General features: G+C 48.2%; 3 protein-coding genes across 5 annotated transcripts; 1 reads left to right on the top strand and 2 right to left on the bottom strand.

The window, feature by feature from the left end:
• Nucleotides 1–283: 283 nt before the first annotated feature.
• LOC128811296 (cytochrome b-c1 complex subunit 6, mitochondrial) lies at nt 284–1,406 on the bottom strand. Its single transcript, XM_053984789.1, has 4 exons — nt 1,319–1,406; nt 1,214–1,234; nt 824–985; nt 284–401 (listed from the first exon to the last, which is right to left on the bottom strand). Exons 1-4 carry the CDS (start codon nt 1,340–1,342, stop codon nt 369–371), a joined length of 240 nt encoding a protein of 79 aa, XP_053840764.1. The 5' UTR covers nt 1,343–1,406; the 3' UTR covers nt 284–368.
• Nucleotides 1,385–9,966, top strand: LRRC41 (leucine rich repeat containing 41). 3 transcript variants are annotated; one of them, XM_053984784.1, is made up of 10 exons: nt 1,395–1,785; nt 1,871–1,957; nt 2,280–2,350; nt 3,125–4,256; nt 4,648–4,893; nt 5,728–5,892; nt 6,235–6,333; nt 6,809–6,931; nt 7,800–7,875; nt 9,039–9,966. In XM_053984784.1, exons 1-10 carry the CDS (start codon nt 1,659–1,661, stop codon nt 9,271–9,273), a joined length of 2,361 nt encoding a protein of 786 aa, XP_053840759.1. In that variant the 5' UTR covers nt 1,395–1,658; the 3' UTR covers nt 9,274–9,966. The 3 variants fall into 3 exon arrangements, with proteins under 3 accessions (XP_053840761.1, XP_053840759.1, XP_053840760.1); XM_053984786.1 differs by lacking the exons at nt 7,800–7,875; nt 9,039–9,966 and having other exon boundaries at nt 1,385–1,785; nt 6,462–6,897; XM_053984785.1 differs by lacking the exons at nt 1,395–1,785; nt 1,871–1,957; nt 2,280–2,350 and adding an exon at nt 2,415–2,496.
• RAD54L (RAD54 like) lies at nt 9,964–26,978 on the bottom strand. The gene is made up of 18 exons (XM_053984788.1): nt 26,917–26,978; nt 26,708–26,797; nt 25,586–25,705; nt 24,800–24,860; nt 23,103–23,238; nt 22,271–22,340; nt 20,795–21,083; nt 20,257–20,381; nt 18,738–18,888; nt 17,462–17,588; nt 15,252–15,326; nt 14,693–14,823; nt 14,481–14,591; nt 14,215–14,338; nt 13,825–13,903; nt 13,540–13,719; nt 11,988–12,151; nt 9,964–10,851 (listed from the first exon to the last, which is right to left on the bottom strand). The coding sequence occupies exons 1-18, from the start codon at nt 26,917–26,919 to the stop codon at nt 10,650–10,652; spliced, it is 2,238 nt and encodes a 745-aa protein (XP_053840763.1). The 5' UTR covers nt 26,920–26,978; the 3' UTR covers nt 9,964–10,649.
• Between the last annotated feature and the right edge of the window lie 147 nt (nt 26,979–27,125).

Genomic DNA, 27,125 nt, shown 5'->3' with positions numbered 1-27,125 from the left:
AGCTGTCCATCATGGCAGCACAAAAATTACATTCCCACAAGTGAGGAAAACTTTCCTGCCCTTAACTGGGCTCTGACACCCACCGATTTCATCTTAACCCAGTGCAAGTCAGAAGCACAAGAACTAGGAAATAAACACAGGACACTTCCACAGGAACTCTCAATATTTAATATGGAAAATTACAGAACATCAACACTTTTTTTTTTTTTTGCACAGCTGCACATCTTCCAGGAGCACAGAGGCAGTGACAGGCTGCCGGGAAGCCGTTTCGTTCATGCTCAGCAAGGAGGATGGACTGCAGGAAACAGAACTGTGACCCAGGAACCGCTGGTACCGGCTGTGGAAGCAGATGGACAACCATGCCCCCTTCACTTCAGCTTACTGAAAAGCTTGTGAGCAACCTGGAAAGAAAGAGAGCCCTCAGTAACTCATGGCTTAGGGATGGAAATCAGCAAGGTGTCACCTACTGGTTTTCTGGGCCAACAATGCAAACCTCCACAGCTGCAAAAAGTCATTCAAGAAAGCCATTGAGGTGCCTTACAAAGCTTCAGCTCAGGTTCAAAAGGCTTAACTTTAAAATGGCAAGTACAAGACAGAAATAGCTAAGCGGTATTTGCAGGGTACAAACACTGGGTTTGAATTATTTAATTGTTTAGTAACGTACCGAATCCCAGCTAGATCTGTTGCAACAAGGAGGAAGCAAACATTAAAGAAGAAAGCAGAACTGAGCAGGTACCACAGCTCCCACTGAGCCTGGCAGCACTGCCAGCAGCGTGGCTGAAGGCAGCTCTGCTCAGAGCCGCAGCAGGGCCGCTGCACTTACACAGTGGTCCCTGGCGTGCAGGAAGTCGAAGAGCTCCTCTGTGCACTGCTCCTCTGTCTCGGAGCGGGAGGACACCCGCTCGTTACACAGCTCCAGCCGCTCCCGCGCCTTCACGCATTTCTCTATCTGCTCGCACTGCTCCCGCAGCGTGGTCAGGGGGTCCTGCGGACACGGGGCCGCGGTGAGCACAGGGACAGCCCCGCACGCCGCTTCCCCCCGAGCCCCAGCGCTTCAAGAGGGAGCCCCGCATGCACACCGCAGCCCGGCCTCCCCACGGAGCTCTGCATCGCGGGCACAGCGCGGCCCCGCCCGAGCCTGTTCGTCGGCGCCGACGGCCCCGGGCAGCCGCCCCTGGCAGCTGCGAGTCCCCGCCGCGGCTCCCCGTCTTACCACGAGCTCTTCCTCTTCCTCCTGCGGAAAGAAAAGAGAGCACGGCGTTACCGCCCGCCTGCCCGCCCGGGGTGCCGTGCGGGCCCCGCGCCGCCCCGCGCTCACCTCGGGCTCGCCGCGCTGCCCCATCGCGCTCCCGCCGCACAGAAGGACTCGCCAGGGTCACCCGCCGGAACCGCCGCTGCCCGCGCCGGAAGCGGAAGCGCTCCCTCCGCAGGGCGGTGCTTCGGCCCGAGGCGCGGCCCTTCCAAACATGGCAGCTGGCAGCGGCCGCGCGTGTGGCCGCGCCAAGACGGCCATTGCTGAGCTCCCGCCTTCCCTCTCCCTTTTTCCTGTGTGTCTCGGCCTCGGAGCCGGCTCGGCCGGGCTGCTACCGCCGGCCTGTCCGCCCCGCTGCTCGGCACGACCTCCCCAACATGGCCGCCCGCTCTAGCCGCTTCCCAAGATGGCGGCGCGGTGCGGGCGGTCCGTGCCGGAGGCGGTGATGGCGGCCGAGCGGCCGCGCAGCCTGTTCGCGCTGAGCGCGGCCGCCGTGAGCCGCAGCATGGCCGCCCTGGAGCGGGACGTCTGGGGTAAGGCGCGGGCGGCGCGGGGCGGCGGGGCGCGGGGCCCGGGCCTGCCCGCACCCTGCCGCCCTCTCCCTCTGGCTCTCCGCAGCGCTGCCCGGGCACCTCCTGCGGGGACTCCTGCCGCTCCTCACCATCTTCCATCTCGAGCGGGCCGAGGACGCCGCGCGGAGAGCAGGTGACGCCGGCGGGGACGGCGAGGAACCCGTGGGGACACCCCCGGGCGGGAGGGACGGGCCCCTCAAACTGTTGGGGTGAGAGACTGGAGGGATGCCCCCAAACCCGGCGGGAGGAGCCCACAGCGCAGGGACCCTCAGCTGGAGAGAGGAGCCCCTCCAGGCTGGAAATGGGAGCCCCGACCCAGAGGGGTCCCAGGGACACCGCGCTGTATCCCACACCCGGACGGGCTCGGGCTGTGCCCCCGGCATCCATCCCATCGAGCTCCGGAGCAGGACACTGGGAGAGGGGTGAAAGCGCCCGGTTGATGATTCTCCCCCCAGGCCTCTCGACACAGCCCATCTGGCGCAAGCTGTGGGACGATGTGATGAAAACCAGGCCGCCCAACTCGGAGGTGAGGAAACGCTCTGGTGGGAGAAGGGGCTCGACACAGGAGCCCTATTTCTGCTGTTTTCCATGAGGTTTTTCTGGCTGCCTCCAATCAGTTCCTGGCACCTGTTTATAAGCGTTCGTAGAGCTCCGGACCAAGGCATGACCCTGGTAATACAAACATTTTGGGAAATGGGATTTATAAAGGGAGCATAGTGCCCAGCCACACCCTGCATCTCCCAACACTGAGTTTGCCAAAAGAGCAAATCTTTGTCTTCAGAGATTCTCACTGAAACAGAGGATAAAAACAGTATCTTCTATCATGTTTACACCTACACTGGCAAAAAAAAAAAAAAAAAAAAGAAAGCATGAGAAAAATAGAGAAGACAGTGAGTTTGGAGAATGGTTTTATGTAGAAAAACTGAAGCAGCTTCATTGCTTCATCATCATAGAAGAATCATTAACAGACAACTTAATGACAGCCAGTAAATAGATGCTAGAAGAAAATTGTTGGTGACGTGGTTTTAATAGGCAAAAAAAAAAAAAAAAATGGCCCAGCTCCAAACCACTGAGTGTTTAAATTAGGCCAGGAAGAAGATGAAGAGAGCAATGGGATTCACTCAGGTTTTCAAGGAACACACTGAGGAAGGACACTGATGAGAACTAGAGAGGTGGTCTCAGTGGATGTAGCAGGAGGGGTTTTTAGACACCAGTTAGCAGACAGCAATAATTTAACTTAAAAAGAACAAGAAAAATGGATGCTGACTTTTTATTCCTACGGCCTGTTGTTCACTTGCAGAGCATAACATGCTGGAGAAAGAAGTTCCTTGAAACATTCTTCTCCAACGTCCTCCATGGTGTCTTGGATGTTTCCTCTGACTGGCGCCTCCACGACAGTCACTTTTCGCCGCTGCTGCACAGCTCCCCGCACGTTTCCCAGCTCACCCTCTGCAACATGCTCCAGGGGGCTGTGGAACTCACTGCCGAGCACAACCACAAAGTGCTTGAAAACCTGGCTGGCTCCCTGCGGGTCCTGAAGTTCCAGCACCTCCTCTCCTGTGACCAGTCCATCAGGTGCTCGCTGGCTTTGCTCCTTCACCGGCTGATCCACCACGGCTCTGTCAGCCAGGTGTCCATGTGCTCCTGGCCTGTTCCCGACAGAGTTCTTCTCGTTCTCATCCTGACCATGAGCGCTGGGTTTTGGCGCTCAGGAAATGCCCTCGCCTATCACGGCAGCCCGTGTGGCCTTTGCAGAGAGGAGGACAAAGCCCAAAGCCAAGAGTCAGCACAGGAGGGAGCAGAGAGGGACTGCAATGCTGAGCAGGAGGGGAGTGGTAGTGAGAACCAGAAGAGATCCCCAAAAGAGGCTGATGCTTGCATGACCTCTGTCCTCTCTGGCCCCAGAAGTCCTCCCCTGCAAAGCCCAGCCTGTGAAGAGACAAGCAGCGAGGTGCCCTGTGGCCACACCAGCATTCAGGGGGGTTCTTCCCCTCATTCCAGCTCAGAGCACCTCTCTTGTCACCCCGTTCCTCGAAAGACACGCAGACAGCAGAAACCTGCAGTGGGGAGGAAACGCCGCTGCCTCAGACAGAGCAGGGGACACTATGCTGACCCAGAAGATCTCTATGATTTTGTTTTTACTGTTGCTAGAGAGGATAATTCAGGGTTACTGGACAAAACCAGGACCACAGAGGGAGAGACCACTGAGAACTGGACTAGTTCCTCCCCAGGATCTCCATGCACTGGTCATGCTGCCTGTAAGAAAAGAGGAGGACCTGCTGGACTCCTTTCTCTGAAAGCTGCTCACCGCTTCCGAAGCGTCTCCACGCTGGAATTGTTCTCCATTCCTTTGACTGGGGAAACGTGTCGGACTCTGAGTAATCTGCTGAGCTCCTGGGTGTCTTTAGAAAACCTGGTTCTGTCCTACAATGGTCAGTGCTGTGACTAGGACACTTTCTTCTAACCCTGCTCTAATGGTCTGGCTTGGGTTTACCCTGTATTAATTTTCATGGGAAGGGGCATTGTAGGAGTGTCAGTGCCCCATCTTGAGAAAGGTGTTTGGTGAGATGTTTAATGAGTGTGAGGACTTAAGGGAGAGAATGGGATCTCTCTGTCCCAGAGCAGCCCCTGACTTTGTGCTTAAACGCCCTTCAGAGAGGGCAAAGGGAAGAGCCAGATCTGCATCTGCCATGCACAAAGCATAGCTTCAGGATGCGCGGATAAAGCTGTCTGTGAGTTCAGCCTTTGACTCGGGCTGCCGTTGCTGCAGCTCCAGCTCTGTACACGCACAGCTGACACTTTTCTGTACAAATGCTGTTCCAGGCCTGAATGCCAACATCTCCTGCATCCTCTCCGGGCTCCGGGCCCTGTCCCGCCACCCAGAGTGCCGCTTCCGCGTGCTCCGCGTGAGCGACATGTTCTCCCACATGCCTTGCATGGAGCTCGTCTGCTGCATCCTGAGCGCCCTTCCCCAGCTCCACACGCTCTCGGTCAGCTTCGACCTCAAAAACCAGCTGGAGGGCAGCAGGCCAGAGGCGAGTCCAAGCTGCAGTCAGGCAGAAATTCCAGGTAGGAATCATCATTCTGAGTGATGGCCAGGACTTGGCAGGCAGGTAGAGCTGTAAAGGCTTGGTCCAGGCTTCACTCAATACTATTTTGGTGGTTTGTTGTTAGGCAGTTACAGCCTTACCTTTCTGATTTAGTTGTTTTTGCAGTTTGTCCCTTCCAATCTAAGGTGTTCTGTGGAGCCGGAATCTTGGAGAAAATGTTTTATTGCTGTATCCCAGCATGCTGCAACATCAGCTTTGTACAGGGCCAGTCACAACCTGCTCCCAGTGACTGTACATGGGGATTCTATCCCACCAGATCTGTAAATTGACTGTGAGGCTGTAAGCCTTAGACACACCCTTAAGCAGAGGGAAAGCACCCTTTGATCATCACAGTACCACAGGAGATGGCAAAACACTGCTGAAGCCTTTGGATTACAGCCTGGGAGATACAGCAGTGGGTGCTCAGCTCACAGGTCTCCCATCACCCTTATTAGCCCTTGAATTGCCAGAAAAGCAGTGAGCAAAGCCTAAGTGAGTTTGGAGTGGGGTCAGGAAAGACCTGTGCTCTGGGAAGACACTGACTGGCTCATGCCTTAAAGGGTGACTTTTTCTCAAGCATTGATGAGCACAGTAGGAATTGGTGGCCCTGTGGTCTGGCAGGAATCCTGGAGTGAACTGGTTGACTTACCCCAGGTCTGAGTTGCCAGAGTGCCTCAGGGCAGGGCATGGTGCATAGGCAGTTTCTACCAACCTAAAGGATGGTGGTGTTGGGCATAGAGGCTTCCTGCTTGCTGTAGCTACACTGAAGACAGGCACTTCAGAGCAAACTCTTTCATTGTTTTTCTTCCCCTAGAAAGCCGCCTGGAGGTGCTGGAGATCCGATTCCCCAGGGAACCTCTGCACACTGCGTTCCTGCTGCCGGTGCTCAAGGCGTCCAAGTCCCTCCAGCAGCTATCCCTTGACAGTGCCACACTGCCCTGCCCCCAGGAATTTGGGCTCCTTTTGGAGGTGCTCAAAGGTACTCTGCTAACCCATAGGTAGCATCACTTGGGCACACACACTGTAGCTTTCATGCTATGGTCTTGCATCCTCTAGCATGAAGCAGCTTAGGTGGGTCCATCTCTTCAGCGTGGACATCCTTGGAGTCTCCCAAGAAAAGGAAATGGGTGTCAACCATCCCACATGCTGTGTTGTGTGGATGATCCTGCACAGCACAACGGTTCCTTTTTAATTATCCACAATCCAGCACAAATTACCCACAGTCTAAGTCAGTTTCTGGGTGTTATGCTGGTAGCTGGATCAGGGTCTTTTTACCCCAAGGATGTGCAGTGCTTTACTTGAGAACTTGTTTTGCTTTTAGAGTGTACTTCAAATTTGAAGAAACTGAGCTTTCATGATGTGAACCTGGCGGAGCACCAGAAAGAAGTTCTGCTTTTGCTTCAGGATCCTGGCCTACAAGGTACAGCCAGCTCCTGGGTACTATTGCTTGGAAAGGTGCTGTGGGTGGTTGCTTTTGGCTTGCTGGTATTTAAGAGGGGATCTTTGAATGTGTAACGTTAAGCTGTATGTCACAAATATTTGGAGCAGACCTGCAGGTGTTGTCAGAGTGGGAACATGCCTGTCTTTGTGCCAGTGGAGCAGAGGAGCTGCTGGCAAATCCTGCAGGGAAGCGTCTGCAGTCTCAGCAATAAAACAAAGATTTTTAAACTGCAGAGCACATCAGCCTTTAACAGGGTGAGCTGGCAGATCCACTTGCCTGGGTGTGATCTCTGCTCTCTTCCTGACACAGCAGAAGTGCTCTTTTATGCAATCCACTGCTGGGGGAGCTTTGTTCTTGCATGTGGATTAGGGGCTGCAGCTGTCTGCAGAATGTAATTATGGAATAATGAAGTACACGGAGTACTCATATGCACTGTAAATCCATTTCTTCATAGAAATCACGTTTTCCTTCTGCCGGCTGTTTGAAAGCTCTACTGCTGAGTTTTTGTCAGAAATAATCAACACAGTGAAAAGAAATTCATCACTCAAGAGCCTCAAACTGCCCGGGAACCGCCTTGGTGCGTATGCTGTGTGTGGCTTTGGGACCTCAGAGCAGCTCTCTGGAGGGAACTCTGGGGCTGGAGTCAGCACCACTGAGAGCTGCTGACCACAGTGCTGAACTTCCCCTATGCAGGAACAGTGGGATTTAGCTCACAAAATTAGGAGCACTGGATCCATTTTTAAAGGCAGAATTTCAGTTGCATTCAGCAGTGTACCAAGGTACTGTGCAAGAATTATGGCTGCTTTTCTCTGCAGCAAATGCAAGTTCCAGCAGATCTCCATGTTTGACTGAACACTGATCTGCTTCAGACTTTAACAGGAACAGATCCAGAATCAGATGCACTGCCTCTGATTCAGAGGCACAGATTTTGCCCAAGTTTGGGCAGTTTGTGTCTCAACAGCTGTTGGCAGCCACTGGAGGGATGAGAACAAGTAAAGGAGGATTTGTGTCAAAGAAGTGGATCTGAATTTACAGAAGTGATAGGCTTTTTGAATCACAGACCAAGTAGAAATGTTTGAGAAATTAATTGCAGATAAATCCAGAATATTGTTTTCTGTTATTTTAACAAAGTAAAACAGGAAAGCTTGGGATAACCTGAATATTTGTCATTTCTAAAACAAAGCTGCATCTGGACTTCTCAAATAAAACCGTTATTTTTCGAGGGAAACAAACTACCCTATCTGCAAATGTTTTCATTGCCTCCAACACTGTGCTCAGGGGGATGAATGCACTCGATGTCACTGAGGGGGACACACTGAGGGTCCAGAGGTCGGCTCTTTGTGTTGCATTCACATTCTTACAGACTCCTTTTCTGGACTATTATCCCAGTTCTATGGCAATTTAAATTTTAAGACTGTTTTCAATAGTGCATTTCTCCCTTTCAGGGAATCAAAGGCTGGTTGCCCTTGCAGACATTTTCTCTGAAGATTCCTCCTCTTCTCTCTGCCAGCTGGATGTCAGGTATTCTGCTGCTCTACACACTGAATTCCTTGTTTTGGGAGGGAGAGAGCTGAACTGGGCTCTGACAGCAGGAGAACCTGAGCATGGCTTTGTTCCTTGAGGGAACGTGTACCCAAGAAAAGCTCAGAGAATGCTGCAATGGGCACATACACCCTCAGGGACCTCCAGGATCTTGGAGACATTTCATCTTTAGAAGGAGTCAAGTTCCATCTTTAAAGCAGCTTTGGTTTGCTGCTTCATTGGGAGCCTCATGCAGGCCCTCCCTGAGCTGTAGGTTGGGACTAACATCCCTACATACTTTTATTCTTGGGCATCAGTGTGAGCAGCTCTGTTCCCACTGTCCCTTCATAGCAAAGGAATGCTGTCACTGTTCCTGGCACATCCTGAGAATGCCTCTGCATTCCTTTCCTCAGCACTGAGCTTCAGTGAGAACTGTTGCTCTCTTCTTGACCCTGAATGGCCTTACAGATAGACAGCAACCTTCATGAAGCACATAGGGGTGGCATTTCTGCAATACTACCAACTGCTTTGCTTGATTCTGCCCCCTCTTCTTTACATCCTCGTGGCACAGGTTGTTCAGACTACATAGGGCTTGACAATTTATTCAACCGTGGCCACACTCCTTCAGCAGGCTTGAAGCTTGATTGTTACTGTGCCTCTGACAAGATTTAAATCCTGCGTGCAACTTGATATTTATGTACACATCTCTGCATGGGAATTGACCTTTTAATCTCCTAGAAATAACAGGATCTGACACATGCCCTTCAGATTTTCTCAGCAGGAAGAGATAAATGATCACTTACTGCTGAGTCTTGCACTGGGACCTGTAGGTTGGGCCAGATCCCTTGGTCCAGAGAGTTGACAGCTGCAACATTTTAAGGCCACAGCTAGGTCTACTTAAGTCAGTAGTAAGAGTCTGGATAATGAGTTTAACTTGGCACTTGTTACCACTTTGGTTTAAAGAGGTTTCCAGCCCTTCATACTCAGTTTTGGTTTTCATGAGAAACACTTAGATTTTGTACTGCTGAAAAAAGGTGCACCTGGCCTTGAAACATCCTCAGGTACCTGCACTGGCAGTTACTAGAAGGAACAGTAATTTAAATTGCTTTAATTATAGCCTAGACTCTTAATACTTTTTTCCTTTTTCTTCTTTCCCTGGAAAGCTCAAATTGCATCAAACCTGATGGGCTCCTGGAGTTCACAAAGAAGCTGGAAGGCCACATCCAGCAGAGAGGGGGACAGCTTCCATTCACACACCTCCGCCTCTTCCAGAACTGGCTGGACCAGGATGCAGAGACAGCGCAAGAGGCGCTGCGGCGTCTCAAAGCCGTGTGCAGTGTAGTCAACGACGCATGGGACTCCTCCCAGGCCTTCGCTGACTACATCAGTGTCATGTGAGGGACACAGGGGCAGGAGGAAACCCATCACCTCCTGATTGCACAGCAGAGCACAGGTGGGGGGTTCTTCCCCAGTTCAAGCAGGACAGAGTTGTTCTTGTCACAGTGCTGTTCATTTGAAGAAGGGGTGTGACACTGCCATGACACACCAGACCACATGGGCCGACAGCTGTATTTCCAGGTGATCTAACTCTGCCATCTTTTCAAGTATTATAAATGGGACATACATCAAATGAGCTTGAGCAAACAGTTGTTTACATCACTGGGTGTTGTGACAAATTCATGTTGTTTCACCTAATGTCTCACCAATAACCATGTCCAGTGTGGGAGAGACTCAACTGCCATCAGGTTGTGGTTCTTGGCAACCAGGTCTAGGTGATCCTGTTTCTGAGGAGAGGTATTGGACACTATCACCTGACATCCTTTCCAACTTCATCATTCTGTGGTCTGTGAAGTAAGAACTCCTCCCTCCACTAAAGGGAGTAGAAAACAAGCTAACAAAGCCCCTAGGCTTGACCTTTTTCCATTTGGAAAGTTGTACTTCACACCAAAAAATTCTTTATGTACCAAGTAGCTTGCTGGTTATTTGCAATCACACTTCCCTTTTCCAGTGTCTGCAGTCATTTTACAGAGGTTTTGAATAGTTTGTTATTTTGTAACATTTTTATAATAAAATTATAATTAAGACCCATAATGTACCAAAGTGAATTTTATTACTGTCATGTAATGTGATGTCATTAAAACACTGCTAGATCAGGGAATCCTGCCCATAACAAAGCAAGTGGTTTTAGAAATTGAGTTACTGGAATAGAGCCTGATTTACTACTGCTTGCATGATCTTTCAGGCCAGATGTTCAACATATGAGCTAAAATTTTTTCCCCCTTTACAAAATCCTCTTGTTTCCAAGTAATCAGCAAGGTTCACATTTCACAGCAAAAATGGATCCTGCAAGTTTTGATCAGCAACTGTAAGCCAGAGCTGTCAAAGAAAGAAACCTGACTGCACATCAAGTGCTATAAAACTCCTGGCTCAACTTAAACCTGAAGACAAAATCTGCCTGAGTAGAAGGCACAAACACCAAAGGCAGGAGAACCAGTGCCAAATCTGATCAAGCATGCAAGGTCCCATTATTCCCAGTTCCCAAGGGGCTGTTTTTCAGGCACACAATACAAAGAAAAAGCCACGGACTCCTTGCTGCAGCAGACTGAGCACTTCAAGGGCCTTGCAGCCACTCCAAAGCCACGCTGTTCTGCTATCCCACAGCGACACAACCGTCCAGCAGGCACAGCTGCCCACAGCCCCTTTCCTTGAAAGGGATCAAAGTGGGGCAGGCTGCCACAGAGCCTGCCCTTGCCCCCACAGGGGACAGTAACGTGTTAGGGAATCCCTCGCTGCTCCTCGTGGGAGTGATGATGGAAAGTGAAGGTGACAGCAGCGTCCCACGCTGCCTTCAGCACAGAGTCCTGCAGCCCCCGCCTGTCCGCGCAGTGCTGCCACTGGGACAGGTCCGAGGTGCAGTCGGAGCCGTCGGGAGGGGGCCGCACCTGGTGCCCATTCACACAGCGGCGACACTTGATCCTGCCACAAGGTCAGTGCAAGATCAGTGCAAGGCTCCTCTGCTGGTTCTGCCCATGGGCTGTTCAAAACTGCAGCCCAGTAACAACTGGATTAACTCCCCTGGATTTTCAGTTTCTGAATTACTACTGCATTTCATTTAAACAGATAACTACCTTCTGGTGTGTGTGACAGGTAATCAATGACTCACACATTTTGAAACCTGGGGGCTCTGTTTCAAATGGCAGTCCCTCTTCATGTTTAACCATTTGGGAATGGTCCAGCAAAACCCAGAGGAAATTCAGGAGGAGTTTCTCTTGAAAGGTGTGGGATCTTGCTTAAGGCAGATCTCAAGTGACTGCTGCTAACACCTTATTAGTATTGCATCAGGACTCCTAAATTCAAAGAGCACACCATGCTCCAAAACACTCCATCCTGGCTCCCACCACAGCCACCAGGTTGTGCTCAGGCTGTTTTGGAGATGCCCCACTGAGCTGTCACTTAAGGAGACAAAGAGCAGCAGCAGCCAGGCCAGCAAGGGCTGTTGCCATGCAGAATGGATACCTACACTGAGCTAAGCCTTGATACAGCTTAAAACTAATCTTCTTCACTTCTTGCCTGAATTAAGAGTCTTAATTTTTCACAGTGAAGCATTTTTCCTGCACTCCCTGTCCTCTTTCTGGTGGCTGTAATACCACAGGTCTCTGGGCTGGCAGAGAAGGGCAGACAATGGAGAAGAGTATTCTTTTAGCTGCCAGAACAGCACTTGGGCTGGCTTCATGAATTCTTAGCCAAAGGAGAATCCCTAATATGGAAGCAGTTCAGCATTTGTTCACCAGGAAGAGAGCAGTAAGGAATGACCAAGTTAGGCTCCACCTTGAACAGCTCTGATCAGTTTCTCTCTTTCCATTAGCTGCAGTGTTTCAGTCTCCAAACCAGGCAGCTACAAGATAGTCTGCTCACTTGTCCAGCCAGCAAAGCTTTTCTGGATAACAAAAAGGGAGGACAGCAAAGAAGTGCTTATGTCTAGGTAGTTAACAGCTTCAGAAGCAGAAACACTTGAGGCTCACTCTCTGGACTTCCTCCTGCTGCCTGGGAGACCCCTGAACTACACAACTAAACTTTTGCTATCCCAGCCACGAGTCATTCAGAATACTCACTTGTCATGGGTGTCACTGGTGGTGGTCTCATTCAATGTGAAGAGCTCCTTCAGCTCCCCAAGGGAGAAATGTCTTTCTACATCCTGCTCTTCATCCACCACGCAGCTGCTCAGGGCTTTCTTGTGGGTCTGGCGCTGGAATATCTTCTCCTCTATGGTCCCTGTCTACAGGCAAGTCAGAGATGAAGCACAGATGGAACACTGGTGTTACAGGAGCTCTACATGGAAAAAGCGTCACAGATAAATGGCACTAAGCTGTTGGGACCACTCAGTGCCTCACCAGTACAGGTGACAGGTAAGTTTTAGTAGCTGCACTCCAACTACATGTCTTTTGTTGCAGATCTAACCCAACTCTGCTTCTCTTGCCCTGTGGAGTGGATCCAGTGGAGATACAGATAAGGAAGAGGTGGAACTGCCACTCATGGCTAAAGCCCACACACTGCACCAGGATGTGCTGACAGGAGGGAAAGGAGCTGAGCAGCTACAGCTGCTCCCTGACAAAAAATCCCAACTACAATCTCCCCAAGAAGCAGAAACAAGGTCTAGCCCTGGGTGACACGAGCATCAGCACTATTTTCTGGTTCACCCACACACAGATCAATCACATCCTGCCTGGAGGGAGATGTCTGCTTCCAGAACAGAAGTGCAGAAAGCCCAGCATGCTGTATTTCTAAGGCAAAAATCTAAGAGCAAAATGCCTATTTTGCAAACAAATTTAACACCAAGGAGGGGGGTGATTAGTCATGATTTGCAGACTGATTTCCTATTTCTAAAAGCAAAAGAGCTCCCTGCTTCCAAGTGCAGCAAGGTCAAAGAACTCCATTAAGAAAAGATGGGCAAAGAATGTTTTCTCAAAGTAAAAATAATAATTGACCAAGGAACCTAAGCTTACACAAAACCCCCCAACCAAAACAAAAAAAACACACACAGAAAAACCACCCAACAACTTCCCCCCACCCCAACCAAAACAAAAAGCCCCACAGTCTGAACTAATGGGCAGAGGAGACACTTCTAAGCAGTAATCACAGCTGGCACTGCTGGACAAAGTGCTAGAGTAGCCTGAAAAGAGCAGTCTCCTTCATTGTTTTCCTCTACAGAGCAGCTATCCCATCTGCTCACAGGCAGCTCCATCCCAAATGCTGCAGGTAATTCCAGGAACATACTTGCTGTTTCTAAAGCACACGTACATCCAACTAAAACAGAATGCAGCCTGACTGAAAAACAGCAACTTCTGCATCAGACACCCCATGAAATTAAAGAAGTCAAATGCCTAAAAGACTTCAAAGGAGCATCTTATCTGCAAAGCCACAGTTGTTTCTATTTCTCAGAAGCCAGCCACTGCTAGAAACCAAGGGCTGCAGTAATGACCCTCCAGCTAGAACCTTCATGGTTTTCCATGGCAACACATCTAAGGGTAGGAAGCAATTAAGTTCCAATCAATTCTGGTCACCAACACAGAAGAGTTCTTTCCCTTCTGGCCCCAATCACAGCAGCTGCAGTCTGGGCTGGCACCCAGAGCTTCATGCTGAGGAAGGGAGAGGAGTTTTCCTCACCGAGAGCAGTCGGTAGATGTAGCACATCTTCTTCTGGCCGTCCCGCCACACGCGAGCCATGGCCTGCTCATCGTTGGCCGGGTTCCAGTCGGGGTCGAACATCACCAGCCTGTTGGCCCCAATCAGGTTCAAACCACAGCCACCTGCTTTGCTGCTTAACATGAAGATGAACTCAGGGCTCTGGAAAAAGGCAGGCTTGGATTAGACTGCAGAGGCAGCCATGCTTTTACTCCCAGCACTCAGAGCTGGCAGGAGAGCTGCTCACATCTGGCAGGCTCTACTCACCGAAGGGCTGTTGAACCGCTCCACGATCTTTGCTCTCTTTTTAATGGACATGGTGCCGTCCAGCCGGACATACAGATACCTGGAACATACAGCATTTATTACAACCAGACTGCTCCCATCTTTAGAACATCCTACTTAAAAGAGAAAAATCTGTCACTATCAGACTTGTAACAACAGAATGGGCTTTAGAAATGTTAGCAGAGGGCCACAGATTTTCTGCTGAGTGACCCCAGCAGACAAAGCACAAGCTACATTGGTTCCAATTCAGGAACACCTGAGCTAAAAGACAGATCACAAGTTCCTGCTGAGAGAAAGTGTAGGAATAGCCAGTTCTTTTGCAGCATAGGCAACAGTCTAGCAGGATTAAAGCAGTGAAACCCAAAGACAAACCTTCTGCTCCGGCAGAGCTTTTCAAATAGATCCAGTGTCTGAGTGTAGTTAGACACTAAAACCACCTTGTCATTACTGGTGCTTTTGGTAACAGCAAGGATGTAATCCAAAACCAGCATCTTTCCTGGAAAAAAAGGAAAGAAAGAAAAAGCTAGAGCAGAATTCCCAAATTGCAGATCCTGGAGGGGCACTTGGTAAGATGCTAAATACAGTCTCGTGGTTGTCTATGTTAGGCAGGACATCTGTTCTGCTGAGTTCCACCATACCTGAAAGCTGGGGCTCCACGGATTTGGTGCTGTAGCCAGAAGGGAACAAGCCCAGGGCTCCCATAAATCCTTCTTCCTCTTCTACACACTTTTCATAGATAAGAGCAGGATCTGAAGAATAAACAGAGCTCAGAGACTGTTTAGAGTGCACAAGGGAGACCCAAAAAAGCTCCACCAACAGTGCAAAACCCAAACCCATGTGAACAACTCACGATTACAGAGCTTCTTCAAGGACGTGATGGAAGAGAGAGATGAAACACTGATTTTGCCCTCCTTCAGCTCCTCCACTGGCTTGGCTTGCTTCAGGAAGTTCTTGTACAGCTCAGTCTGCAGAGGTGTCAGTCTGAAACACAACAGGAGCTCTGCAGTCCCAGCCTGCAGTCAAACAAATGCAAACAAACCCTGCTCCATCTACACAGAGTGTTCCTTTCAGCTCGGTTTTCCTGAGCTGTCTGCTACAGCACAGACAGCCTAGAATTGCCCCCAGGGCTGCTGGTAGAGTATTACTATCTTCCAGAGCTGAAGTGAAGCTTGCAGAGACTGCACAGCCCAGGGCTCTGCTCTACACAGCTTCCCAGAGCTCACCAGCTGGTTGGCAGAACCACCAGTTGTGGGTTGTGGCTTCAGGAGGAAAAGCAACATACTGCCAATGGCTACAACTTCATTCCTAGAGGGAAGCAGTCACCACAAGAATTGAAGGGCTTATTGCAATTTTTCAGTCCTTCCTGCTGCTTCCACTGTTTCCCAGACACAGCAGATGCTTTTTGGTACCTGCAGCAGACCACCTGTTCAATCTTCACTGGCAGGTATTTGGACAGGATGTCTGAAGTTCTCCGAATTAAACACCTGCAGAGAGAGAAATTAAGGTCAGATGCTTGAATGACTCTTGGATCACTTTTACTGATAAAATTCTGTTTTATCACTATGATTCCTCATGTGGTCAACAGACAGTCCCTTTGGTATTTTCTCTCCAATGGTCTGTGACAGTCCAACACATGGCAGAGGCCAGACACCCACAATCCACATTGTGTACAGAGCCCCATATAACCCATTGTCTTTGCAAGGCTTCCAATGTGGTTCATGAGATGTAGAGGAATCAGACATGATGCCACCTACACAGAGAGAGCTCACTCACAAGAGAAACTCTGCTCTCCCTCAAATTACCAGCAGTATTTGCATTTTGAGCTACAACAGACCAGCAGCACGGACAGCAAACGAGTACAGGGACCAACCACCACAAACTGTGGGCATAACCCAAAGTACAGGCAGGCAACTCCCCATTTAGTAACTCAGTAGCCATCCTCACCCAAGATGGGTTCATGGCCTGGCCCAAGATTCCAGCAAAGGACATATCCTTTGGCCTCTGGAAATGCCCCATGGAGCAGTTTTGCCACACTTTAGAAAAGGTGGAATGGACTAGAAAAAGTGCTGAGCTGAGCAACCAGAGTTAAGAAGTGCAGAAACCCAGTTCTGCCAGGAAGCATCAAAAATATGTTACAAAACCTATAGAAGAAAGACAGCAGGGATATATGACAACCCCAAAATCAGTCAAAGGCTGGTAAATAAAAGAATAATCTGGTCTCTGAACCCATAAGCAGCAGGATGAAAACTAATAGGCTTAAACTGCAGTAAGAAAGATTTATGTTACACATTAAGAACCTTTTCTAACTGCAAAGACAGTGGTGCCCTGGAAAAGGTGTCCTGGGAAAATTGCAAGGTCTTCAGCGCTGGGTGGGGGTTAAGAGATGGTTTGGGTCTTCAGTTCTAACACCTTCTACCTTAGGACAGCAAGACTGATTAGATGCCTCCTCCAGGGCCCTTCCAGCCTTACCTCTATGATTCCATATGTCTTTGCATCACTGTCCCATTTGCAATTCCTACCAAATTCAACAGATTCATCTGTTACTATTTTTTTGCTTTCTCTTCCCTATTTGTGTATCATGACTGTTTCACAACAAAAAAAGGACAAAGACCTCAACAGAGCCAGGCACAGGTATTCCCAAACACACTTTTACATCCATTTTTCATCAACTATAAAAATAAATAAATGCACCTCAAGAAGGAATAAGCTTTTCTCCTCCCAGCCTTTCCTTTTTCTCAGGCTTCTGCAAGCTGATCTGAGTCAAGGTCAGGACTGTCTCTATGGACTCTACTTAGTGTGAAATTTAATTTATCATTACTGTGAACTGCAGGATTGTATTTGTGATAGCTGCAAAAGATCAGATTAAAAAACCAAAACAAACCAAGCAACCTAAAACCACCAAACAAAACCCACAAACAACAAACAATCAGAAAAAAACCCTGAAGACACCAGCAATGCTGAGAATTCAAGAGTCTTTTCTAGAAAGTTCTTAAAGAGAGCCAAGCAATTGCCAGCAGATACGGATAAACTGGTTGTATTCATGAAGAGAAAACAGGTACCACAAATCAGCCAAAGATAAAGAAGACAGCCATTCACATCACAGAGGTGCTTCTTGGGGATCAGAAGTCCCATCTCTGACACTTATAGTGTGTCCTATCAGCCCTACAGAGCCAACAAAACTGTGTAAGTGTGAGCTGGGCTATTCTGTGACTTGGGCAATCAACAGCAGAATTGAGTGACATTCCTTATATTCCTCCTGCTCCTCAACATCTGGGCCAGATGGATCTCAAGTCTGATCCAGCCCACATTGTAGATAACATATAAAAGGATGCTGCCTGATTTTTCAGATCCCAGGAGAAAACAGAAACATAGGAGTCAAATAATAATTCAGTATCTGAGAGTACTGCTTGGGGGTGATTGCAGCTGACTGTGCCGTGTCAGTTCCATTTATCAGACTAAAGCTCCATCATATGTAGACTTCTTTGGCAATAAATACTTGCACAATCACTTGCTGAATAGACGTAACAGGCAAGAGAATTCATTACAGCTACAACTGTAATTTGGAAATATAGCAGGGCTTATGCAAAAGCTCTGCAAAGTGAAGAGGGATGAAGTTCACCTGTTCACAATACTGATCAGCTCTTTAAGCCTCTCTTCTCCCTTGTGTCGCTCAGCTTCACTTGCATCTGCATCTCTTCCTTTCAAGATGGGGATTTCAAAATGTCTTTTAAATTCTTGTGCAGTTCCTGTATAAAACAGAAGTGAAAAGGTGATAACTACTACCAGAGAACCTTTGATCAGCATCCCACAGCCACCACACCCCAAATGCCAGGCCCAGCAGATAAAACAAACCCTCATCCCATCCGTAAGATTGGGGTTTTTTTTCTAGCCAATAAAGACTCACACAAGGCAGACAAATCAATTTAACAGATAATCATTTTGTACTCCAACAACAGTGCAAAGCCAAAGGTCACAGAGTTTTACTTAAACAGTCACACACATACTGCTTTTGCTCACATTGCAGTTATACTTTTATTCCCAGATTTTGTCCTTGCAAACAACAGCACAGGCACTATCTGTGCCTAGTCCAAAATTATCTGTAATCAGTTGCTTATTACTGGCCACAGGCTGAAAGTGGGAAAAATGCCTACTGAGTGCATGCAGCTTTGCTGCAGTAGTTACACCATTAACCTCATCTCAGAAAGAACGAACTGCAAGTACAGGGAGAGTAATCTTGCCCAAAGTACAGGTCAAGGGGGGCAGGTGAAAATCCCATCAGCTCCCTGTAATTACTACCCAAAATTGAAGCACACAGAAAAAGCAGATGTAGAACATCTACCATCTCATTCCATCCTTTCCTTGAGAACTCTGGGGGCAAAACAGCTGAACAGAAAAAGACACAGCTCAAATTCTGCTTGCAAGACTAAGAATCTGATTAATTGCGTTTAACTAGAGTTGGGCATGTGCTAGAATTAATGAGAAGCCTCTTGGGCTGGATGCCCAACAACCTGAGACAATCATGGGTGATGAAAAAAGAAATAATTTACAGTAGCACTCAGTTTCACATATTCATTTTACCTTAATTGATTCCCCTTCCAAAATACCTGTTAGACTGGTTTACTTTGCATTAGAATCTTGTTTAAACACAGCTCAGATGATACATACCCTCGAGGACAGGGCACCATGACCTAGGCTTTCTGGATACAAACTGAAAGAGACTAAGTCTCACAGAATCACAGAATGGTTTGAGGTGGGAAAGACCTTAAGAGATCATCTAGTTAGAAGCCCCTGACATGATTTTTCAACAACATGTCAGTTGTTGCTTTTGCTGGCATTGAGGGAAGCCTGGCCGGCACCTTCCCCTCCCTCCCATCTCCCACACATTCATCTCTTACCCAGGATGCCCGAATTGACAAAGTGCACCAGGCTGAAATACTCCAGCAGGTCATTCTGAATAGGGGTGCCCGAGATAAGGACTCGTCGAGGTGTGTTTAAGCTGTTGAGAGCCTGGTAAGTTTGGTTTTCAGAGTTCTTCAGTCTGTGGCCCTGTTAAAAAAACAGAGAAAAGGAATAAGGCTGATAAATCCAGTGGCCCTTTTAGGAAGCAGCTTGGAGAGCCATATCAGCACTGATAAAATGCATCCCATCACTTTTCCCATTCCTGGTAGTGGAGTAAGTGTTGCAACAGACTCGTTTCAAGGACAAGTGAAAAACCTGTAGCCATTATGTGAGGAAACAAAACATTACAAGCTTTCCAGACCAAGAATATCTGAGCTCCACCCAGGCAAGAAAGTCTACCATGAAAATAACAACCATCACACAATATAACTCTAAGAACTGTTTCCTGTTCTAGGATGGGAATGTTTTCAGCTATCAACACAAGCACTGAACTCTGGACCAGTAAAATTGTTTCACTCAAGGTCAAGACCACAAACCACTCAGACCACCTATACAGAGGATTGCCAGACCTTTGCACACTAATAAAAAGAGGTTCTTCACCTCTTACAGTGGTAGTCTGAATACAGGCCCCATTTCTCATGCCTGGGAAAAGCAACTTCATTAGCATCTGAGTGCTGAGTAGGACAAAACACAAGTGACAAGACGCTTTTCATGAGTGCCAGACTGCAGAGGTGAGTACTTTTTGGAAATGTATAGAAGCCACAAGGCCAAGGATGTGGGCTCCCAGATTCCCTAGGTGCTAGCCTCATTCCAGGGGCACTGAGAGGTGTGGGCAGTCATGGACTTGTAGATAAAAGGTTTATGGGAGCTACACTCATGAGGACACTCACTCTTTTTAAGCCTCTCTCGGCACTGCTCTGGCAAATACAAAGCCAAACCACTGGGTGGCATCCCTCTTTAATAAATTCCTTCTACCCTGCAACAGAGGACACCTCAACTCCTGCCAGGCCCCAGCCTGATCATTTCAAGGAGGCAGAGGCCACTTGTTTTATTTTGTCCTCCAAAGCATCTCTGGTTCTCACTACCTATAACCACAAATAGGGAATGACAAATGAAAAAACAACTCAATTTTGGCCATGTGAAAGCAGGGCTTGACACACACCAATGCATGAAAACCAGTAAGCCAGGGCACTACCAACAGAGACAGGCATGGACCTCCCTTCTGGTACATATTTCACATGGAGAGGGCCCTAGTAGGGACCCATCAGGGACCCACAAGTGGATGCAGTTATCACCAGCTGGATTTTCTTCATCTCTTGGCTCATGAAGACACCTCTCCCATCCAGGCTCACACAGTATGCTTGTTCTTAGAGCCTCTGAAACACCAGAATGGGTGCTGTCCATAGCTAAGTCTTGTATCCCATTGTCCACTCTCCTTTTAAGAAAGCAGATCCAGTTTCACCCAGATGTTGAGAAAATACCAGGAATGGACTCCCCTTAAAGGTGCCCCCATACCTCATCACATATGACCAGCCCAACACTGCCCTTCTGCAGCACCTCGGCGTGCAGTCGGAAGGTCTCATAGGAGATAATCAGGATGGGTGAAGGCACTCGCAGGCCATGCTGGCTCATAAAGCCAGCTGCACATGGGAAGGGGAAAAAGGAAAAGAAAGAAAAAAAAAGGATGAGCAAAACTATCAGAAAACAGGTTAAACGGTCAAAACATTTGCCTTAAAAATTTATGAAAACCCTTCTACCCATATATACCCGTTCTCCTTTCCCCACAACTATTCCCATTTCCATGTCTCTTCTGCCTTGTTTCCTGGTACATTGTGACTACCCTAACACCTGACTAGATTTGGATTATGGCAAAAGATCAACCATTACCAAACACACAAGGGTCAGATTTAAACATGTTAGTGGAGAGACAGCCATCAGTCTGCAGAGATCTGGTGACTGCTCAGAGATGTTCGCAAGAGCTGCTGCAGCCTTCTTCCAATGCAAGATTTTGACCCCAACCAGCCAAACACCCAGACTGCAAACATTTCTGTACCTAGTTTACGGTCAATCTCTTCTTTGGAGCCTCCATCAATGGCCAGTGGCTGGATCCTTCCCCCCAGCCATTTCTCTACTTCATTGTACCAGTTTCTCACCAGGCTGGAGGGAGACACCACCACGGCTTTCTCAATTTCAGGCTTGCAGTCTGGGCTTTGCCGGAGAAGCGTCCACATGAGTGTGATGCACTGGAGAGTTTTGCCCAGCCCCATTTCGTCTGCCATGATACAGCCATGGCTCCCAGGGATCCGCCGGCTCGTCACACAGTCCCAGAGGAATTTCACCCCCTGCCAAAAAATTGTTCTCTCAGAGCAGGATGGGGACATCAGCAGAGTGACAACTTCATTACCACAATGCACAGGACTGATAGCACAACAAACAGCAGTCCTGTGTAGCACACACGTCCCTGGGGACATGCAGTGCTCTACTGAGACAGAGGGAAATCACCCGAGGCACAGCTAAAATGCTGCCACATCTGGAGTGAAACAGCACTGCTGGTGCCAACATGTACCTCACAACATGCATAAAATCCTGCTACATTTTTCTTGTACAATTCTAACCAGCTTCTGAACATGAATTCCCAGAAATTTCTACCCTTGGCTGCATTAGGCAGGGCTTGGCCATGAACTAACATGCATCAATAATTTCAAAGAGGTTTATCACCTTAACACCACCAAATCAGGTAATTTTAAAGAATCTGAGTGAGGAGAGCTGTTTCTGCAGCCTGAATAATTCCCAGAACACCATCATCAGCCCTCATCATTTCTGCCTAGAAGCAGTGACTCACCTGGGGGCTCAAGGTCCAAAGCAGATTTAGCTTTAGAGAAGACACAGGGCTGAGGTTTTAACCCATGTCATATGGTGGGAGAAGAGCTCAGCCCTGCATTAGGCCCTGACACATCACTGAGACAGATAAAGGGGGGATGGAGGGGAAGAGACAAACTTCAAAATGTTCCTGTACCATGTGATAAAAGAGTCAAAGAAAACCAGGGCATTGTGTTGGCAATGTACAAGCTAAACACACCTGCAAGGATTCATCCTCTCTACTCCACTACTTAGGACTTGAAGATGGAGCACCCTGACCTGCACTTTCAAGTCCTCTTCTTTCTTTCTTAGACTTTTAGTAACAGGCTAATGGAATTTATTTAAGCCAGTTGAACAATTATGAACTACATTACTGACTATAAGACTGCATTTTGCTGCAGACCCAGCACTTGGGCAGAAGTCACAACAAAGCTGGAGTAGAGCTACGTAGGAGCACCAGCTGAACACAGCAGCATAGGAATCTTAGCAGGCCTCTCAGAGGATGCTTAAAACAAATGCTTCACTTGGTATTTGCAACAGACTAGAGTCTGTTAGACTGTCAGTCTGTGAAGTCTATGCAGACTTGTAACAACTCCAGCAGTGGGAACGTGGCTTTTTGAAATGGAACAAATCCTCCAGCCACACCCTCAGGTCCCAATGGAAAACTTACTTCTCTCTGATGGGGTCGTAAAACACGGCTGAGGACAGGATCCACCACAACATGGACAGGTGCCTTGTCCCTGCAGGAGGAAGTCAAGGAAGAAGAGAATGTGATTGAGGAATTTGGCACAGGTTTAGGTTTTGTTAAATCTCACTGCTATACTGAGGACTCTCCTGTGGCACAGGGGAAGCAACTTCAAACAAGAAAGTGAAAAATTGATTAATTCAGCTTTGAGAATGAAGTTAGAGACCTGCCCACAGTCTGGAACATCAGTGAAACCATGTATGTGGGCTGTGGTTAAAACAAGGGCAGAATGTGATTCAGAGACACAGTTAAAAAGTCAGTATTGTTTTTCTTGTTTCTATAACAATATCATAACTAAATTTCTGGAGAGAGAAACCCCTTCCTTTGTCCCTGAAGATCCAGTTGACAGCCTTTTTAAGTTATAACAATAGCACAAAAGAAACTACTTCAGAATAAAAACCAGTAGGCAGCCTAACATTTGACAGTTATCTCCCTTTGCTTATCCTTAGACGCTGATGTTTCCTGACTAATAACTAAGCCATGAGATTTTCTAAGCAACTTCTCCATGCATGTATGCTCATTCCCTGCAACAGGTTCAAATTTTTGATGCATGAGAGATGGAACAGTCAGTGAAAGAACACAAACAATCCAGCATGGGTACATTCCTTCTTTGACTGTAACCATACCTGAACCAATCCAGACAGACTACTTGGAATCGAAATTCCCTTGATGGTCAAACCCCAGCTGAACACACTTGGGAAAAAAGCACATAAACCTACACGCAGAAAGAGGCCAGAGCTGCCAGGTGATGACTCACTTGTCTATTTTCAGCTGGTCATGGGCACTCAGCACCGGGGGCTCGTACAGAACCAGAGCTCCCTCCTCAAATGGGTCATGGAGAGGACCCCTCAGTCCTGCCCGTTTGACTCCCAGCGAGCGCAAGCCCAGGGGCCCTGAAATTGAACAAAGGCACAGCTCAAACAACAACATCTTCCTGGAAGCAAGCAGAGCCTGGCAGCAGAGTCTGATTACACTTAGGAACATGAATTAATTGGGTGCTGGAGTGGAGGTGCACACACAGCTGGTGCAGAAAGCAAACCCAAGTGGGGCCGTTGTTTGGCAGCACACAGTGGGAAGCTCTGTGGCAGGAAAAAACAGAATGAAGGAACAATGGCAATGAAGGAGCAATGACACTGCTGACCCAAGGTGGTTGTTCCTAGTTTTTTGAAAGCCAAGGAGGGTTCCAGAATGTACATCTCAACAGCCCAAAAAATACACTCCTACATATAGAATGTGCTGGGTGAAATTCTCTTTTGGGGCCACCTAACCCAGACTTAGCTAGAGTTCTATCTTTGATGCAAGGTCAGGAACTGATCTTTAACAGTGATGAAGTTCTACAGCACCACAGCCAGCATCATATTGTCACTACCTGCTCTGGGATATTATTTTCTCTCTGCTCAGCAATAGTAGATGTTTGGCCTTGGAGCCAACTTCTATGAAAAGCAGAAACCAAGCATGAGTCCCTTTTCCTAGTACTGTATTTTGATGTCACAGTTTTGAAATGGAGATGAACACAAGGAACATGCATAAAAATCCCTTTTCCCATCAAAACTCAGGCAACTGTGCTCCCAGAATTGATTTTGCTTGAAAAAGATTCAATCAGCCTTTTTGTCCACTGTTTACTAAAGCTCCTTGCAAAACAGGAGCTGAGGCAGCAATGCACACACAACAAGAAAGAAAGAGCACAAGAAACAGCCCCTTTTCCCAATTAAGAGAGCAAGGTAACAGCCACAGAAAGCAGTTTTTTCCCAGTTACAGTTCTGTTTGAGCTTCCTGACAAATCCACTCCTCCAGAAGCGAGCTTTGCCAAACTCTGTCGGGGCTTGTCACTCCATATTCAGTGGCTGCTTACAGGCATTTTTATAACTAAAGTTCGAGTGAAATTGGTTGATCTGCATTTGAGTTTTTCAGCTGGAGGGTGAAGGAGAAGCAGGGGACATGAACAGGCCCATTTGTTTCTGAGATCTTATGTTTCACTGATTCAAACCAGCTGAGGCTTTGAACTTCAAAATGATCTCATTTTGAAGATCACCTTGAGGCTCAACACTCCAAGCCAAGTAGAAATAAAACTGGCACATACAATCTTTTTCACCACAGCCTTCTGTCTGTTAGCATCATTATTTAAATGATAAACCTTCATGGCTTGGAACTCATTTTGCTTTTGTATTTGTGATACAGTGTAAAATCTCCTGGCACTACATCAAATACATAGCAGTAAGACTATAAAATCCAATTCTGAAATGTAGGATTATCCAAACTAAACACTAGTAAGAAATATGAAGACTTTGCTAATATGCCAGTATTTTTCTTTCAAAATTAAGTCAGGATTTCTGGAACATATGCATCAGTGCAAAAAATAACAATAATCCCCACAGATATATTTGACAGGCCTAAGCATCATCTGCTTTACCCAAGTCAGCCAATCTAGACAATCCTTAAACCTCCTCATCTTACCTTTATAATTTGGAATGGGGACTTTGAAGGGTTTGGACAAAATACTGCGGATAAAAGCCTCCTAGGAATTCAGAAAGAAAACACATTTCAGAAGTCTGAAATCAGAGATTCCTCAAGAAAGCAAGTCCAGGACATTTTTTGAGAACTCAGTTTTGCCAAGTACTCAGAGTCCCTCTATTTAATCTACTCAAGCTTCAACTCCAACTACTTTCAAGACTATCCAAAAGGAAGAAAGTAACAAGTCAGCACAATTTCCTCCACCACTTCTGCTTTTCAAAACTATTTTCCTTTGGGTTTTCTAATACATGAAATTGATTTTTCTTCCTAAATACACTGGCTTTATTCACTTATTTAAAACTCATTGCTGCCCCCTGCCTTGGTAATTTAATCAGGCAACTAATTTCCTGTGAAGGAGCTGGGCTACCACTGCAGGAACATCCATGCTGGATCAGCAAGCACCCAGCTAGTCCAGCATCTGGCCTCCAGCAGTGGAAGCCCAGAGAAAACTGGGCAGGCAGTCAGCATTTGACCCACCTGGGTGGAAAGCAACTCACACCTCTGGGTACTGTCCTTCACCTGGGCCTCACAGAACTCCCTCATTCAGGATTTCCACTCCAGCAAGTTCCCCCACCACAGCTCCTTCAACATTAAAGGGCTGGAGCTGGCCAAAAGCCTCTCCCAAAAGACTTTGTGTCTGCATGACGCCTCAGTTTAAAAGGGGCCATGGAGGCACTGGGAATTCCTTGCTGAGTGAGCTGTGTGTGTAGCAGCAGCAACCCCACTCACGTGCTGACTGCTGTCCAGGCAGTGGGGTCTGTTGGTCAGCTGAGCCAAGGGTTTGCGGAAAGGTGACCGGTAGCATTCTCCACTCTCTGTCTCAGCAGCTGCCTTCTGCCTCTTCCGGCCCTGGAAAACAGAACCAGAACCAAACACCTCAGGGGCAACTGGGGAGAGCAGAGATGCTCTGCAGCCACCCTCAGTAAACAGCAAAGCACACAGACCGTCGCCCAGGCAGCCGAGCAGCTCTGAGCACACACAGCCATCACTCACCCCCGCTGCCACAGGACTCACACAGCAAGGTTGCTGAACCCAAAAGTTTCATTTACATGAAGCTTAAAACATCCTCCTAGTTAAGAAAATAACTACTACTTTCTAACCTGTAAAAGGCTTGTGCATGCTAAGATTTGTCCTGTCCTGCCACTCAAATGCAAAAGCAGAATTAAGAAAAGGAAGGGTCAGTAGCATGCAACAAACTACATCAAAGTCCCCAGAGGCTCCACGGCACCTGGTGTTATGCAGGTGGAAGGCCTTGCACTGAACCCTACATTTCAAACACTTAGAAAAGCATGAAAATAGATAAGTTATTGATCCGTTTCCTGATGTAACACAGTCTTCTCCAGCGTGAGGCAAGGTTTTGACCACCTGCTGGCACAGAAAAATAGATCTGACACAGAAAACATTACGTGAGACTCTTTAACCTGTATGACATAGAACATTACTGTAAATTAGGATTAGGGCTGGGATTTGTGTCATTACGAATGCCTAAACGAGGTCTTTACTGCCTCTTACAGATAATCGGTGAAACTGATCCTCCCCATCCTGTTACAAAAATATGTAACATTCTGTCACAAACAGCCTACTCCCAGTTACCCAGTCACCCTTCCTTTCACACAGCACTCGAAGCTCTGACAGGGATAAGTTTTTCCATAACCACGAAGCACCATCTGTACACAATGAAGTTCTTCCACCAACCGCATGCCGAGAAACAAAGTTTTACGGCAGCACAAACCGGGGGCGCGATGCCCAGAGGATGGGGAGGCTCAGGCACCGGGGAGTGACTTGGACGCATCCAAGTCTGTCCATGGCTGCGGGGTCACACGGGGCCACGTCCCGGGACCCCTCGCTCACCGTCGGGGGCTGCCAGTCCTCCTCCTCCTCTTCCTCATCTCCATCGCCCGCCTTCCTCTTGGCCAGCTGGCTGGGGGCCAGGCTCCTCCTCTGGAATAGAGGCACAACGCACACAGTGAGGGGCCGGGAGGTTCCTGGCACAGACACAGACACAGACACAGACACAGATCCCCGGTCCGGTCCTGTCCCCCCCCCCCCCCCGCACCCACCATCGCCTCACGGGAGCGCGCGGACGCGGTAACGGCCCGCGCGCGCCGCTGGCGGGAAAACCGCCGGGCCGGCTCCGCCCCGCGCCCGCAGGCGTGGCCAAGCGAGCGCCGAGCAGCACCAGAGCCGCATCGACGCGCTCGGGGCTCCGCGGAGGGAGCGTACGGCAAAGAAACGCAATCCACTGCTTTTATATATATATATATATATA

This window comes from Vidua macroura, chromosome 9 (genome assembly GCF_024509145.1).
Source record: "Vidua macroura isolate BioBank_ID:100142 chromosome 9, ASM2450914v1, whole genome shotgun sequence".
In the NCBI taxonomy this organism is placed as follows: domain Eukaryota; kingdom Metazoa; phylum Chordata; class Aves; order Passeriformes; family Viduidae; genus Vidua; species Vidua macroura.
This window is presented reverse-complemented; position numbering and strand designations above follow the sequence as displayed.

Excerpts from the sequence above, each read along its gene's own strand:
- LOC128811296 (XM_053984789.1), bottom strand. The coding sequence starts at position 1,342 with ATGGGGCAGCGCGGCGAGCCCGAG. Across the intron at positions 986-1,213 it reads AGGAAGAGGAAGAGCTCGTG|GACCCCCTGACCACGCTGCG; the intron begins GTAAGACGGGGA and ends CCGTGTCCGCAG. Across the intron at positions 402-823 it reads TGCACGCCAGGGACCACTGT|GTTGCTCACAAGCTTTTCAG; the intron begins GTAAGTGCAGCG and ends CTTTCTTTCCAG.
- LRRC41 (XM_053984784.1), top strand. The coding sequence starts at position 1,659 with ATGGCGGCGCGGTGCGGGCGGTCCGTGCCGGAGGCGGTGATGGCGGCC. Across the intron at positions 1,958-2,279 it reads GGACGCCGCGCGGAGAGCAG|GCCTCTCGACACAGCCCATC; the intron begins GTGACGCCGGCG and ends TTCTCCCCCCAG. Across the intron at positions 5,893-6,234 it reads CCTTTTGGAGGTGCTCAAAG|AGTGTACTTCAAATTTGAAG; the intron begins GTACTCTGCTAA and ends TTTTGCTTTTAG.
- RAD54L (XM_053984788.1), bottom strand. Across the intron at positions 15,327-17,461 it reads CTGATCAGTATTGTGAACAG|GTGTTTAATTCGGAGAACTT; the intron begins GTGAACTTCATC and ends CTCTCTCTGCAG. Across the intron at positions 13,904-14,214 it reads AAGCTCTGCCGGAGCAGAAG|GTATCTGTATGTCCGGCTGG; the intron begins GTTTGTCTTTGG and ends TGTATGTTCCAG.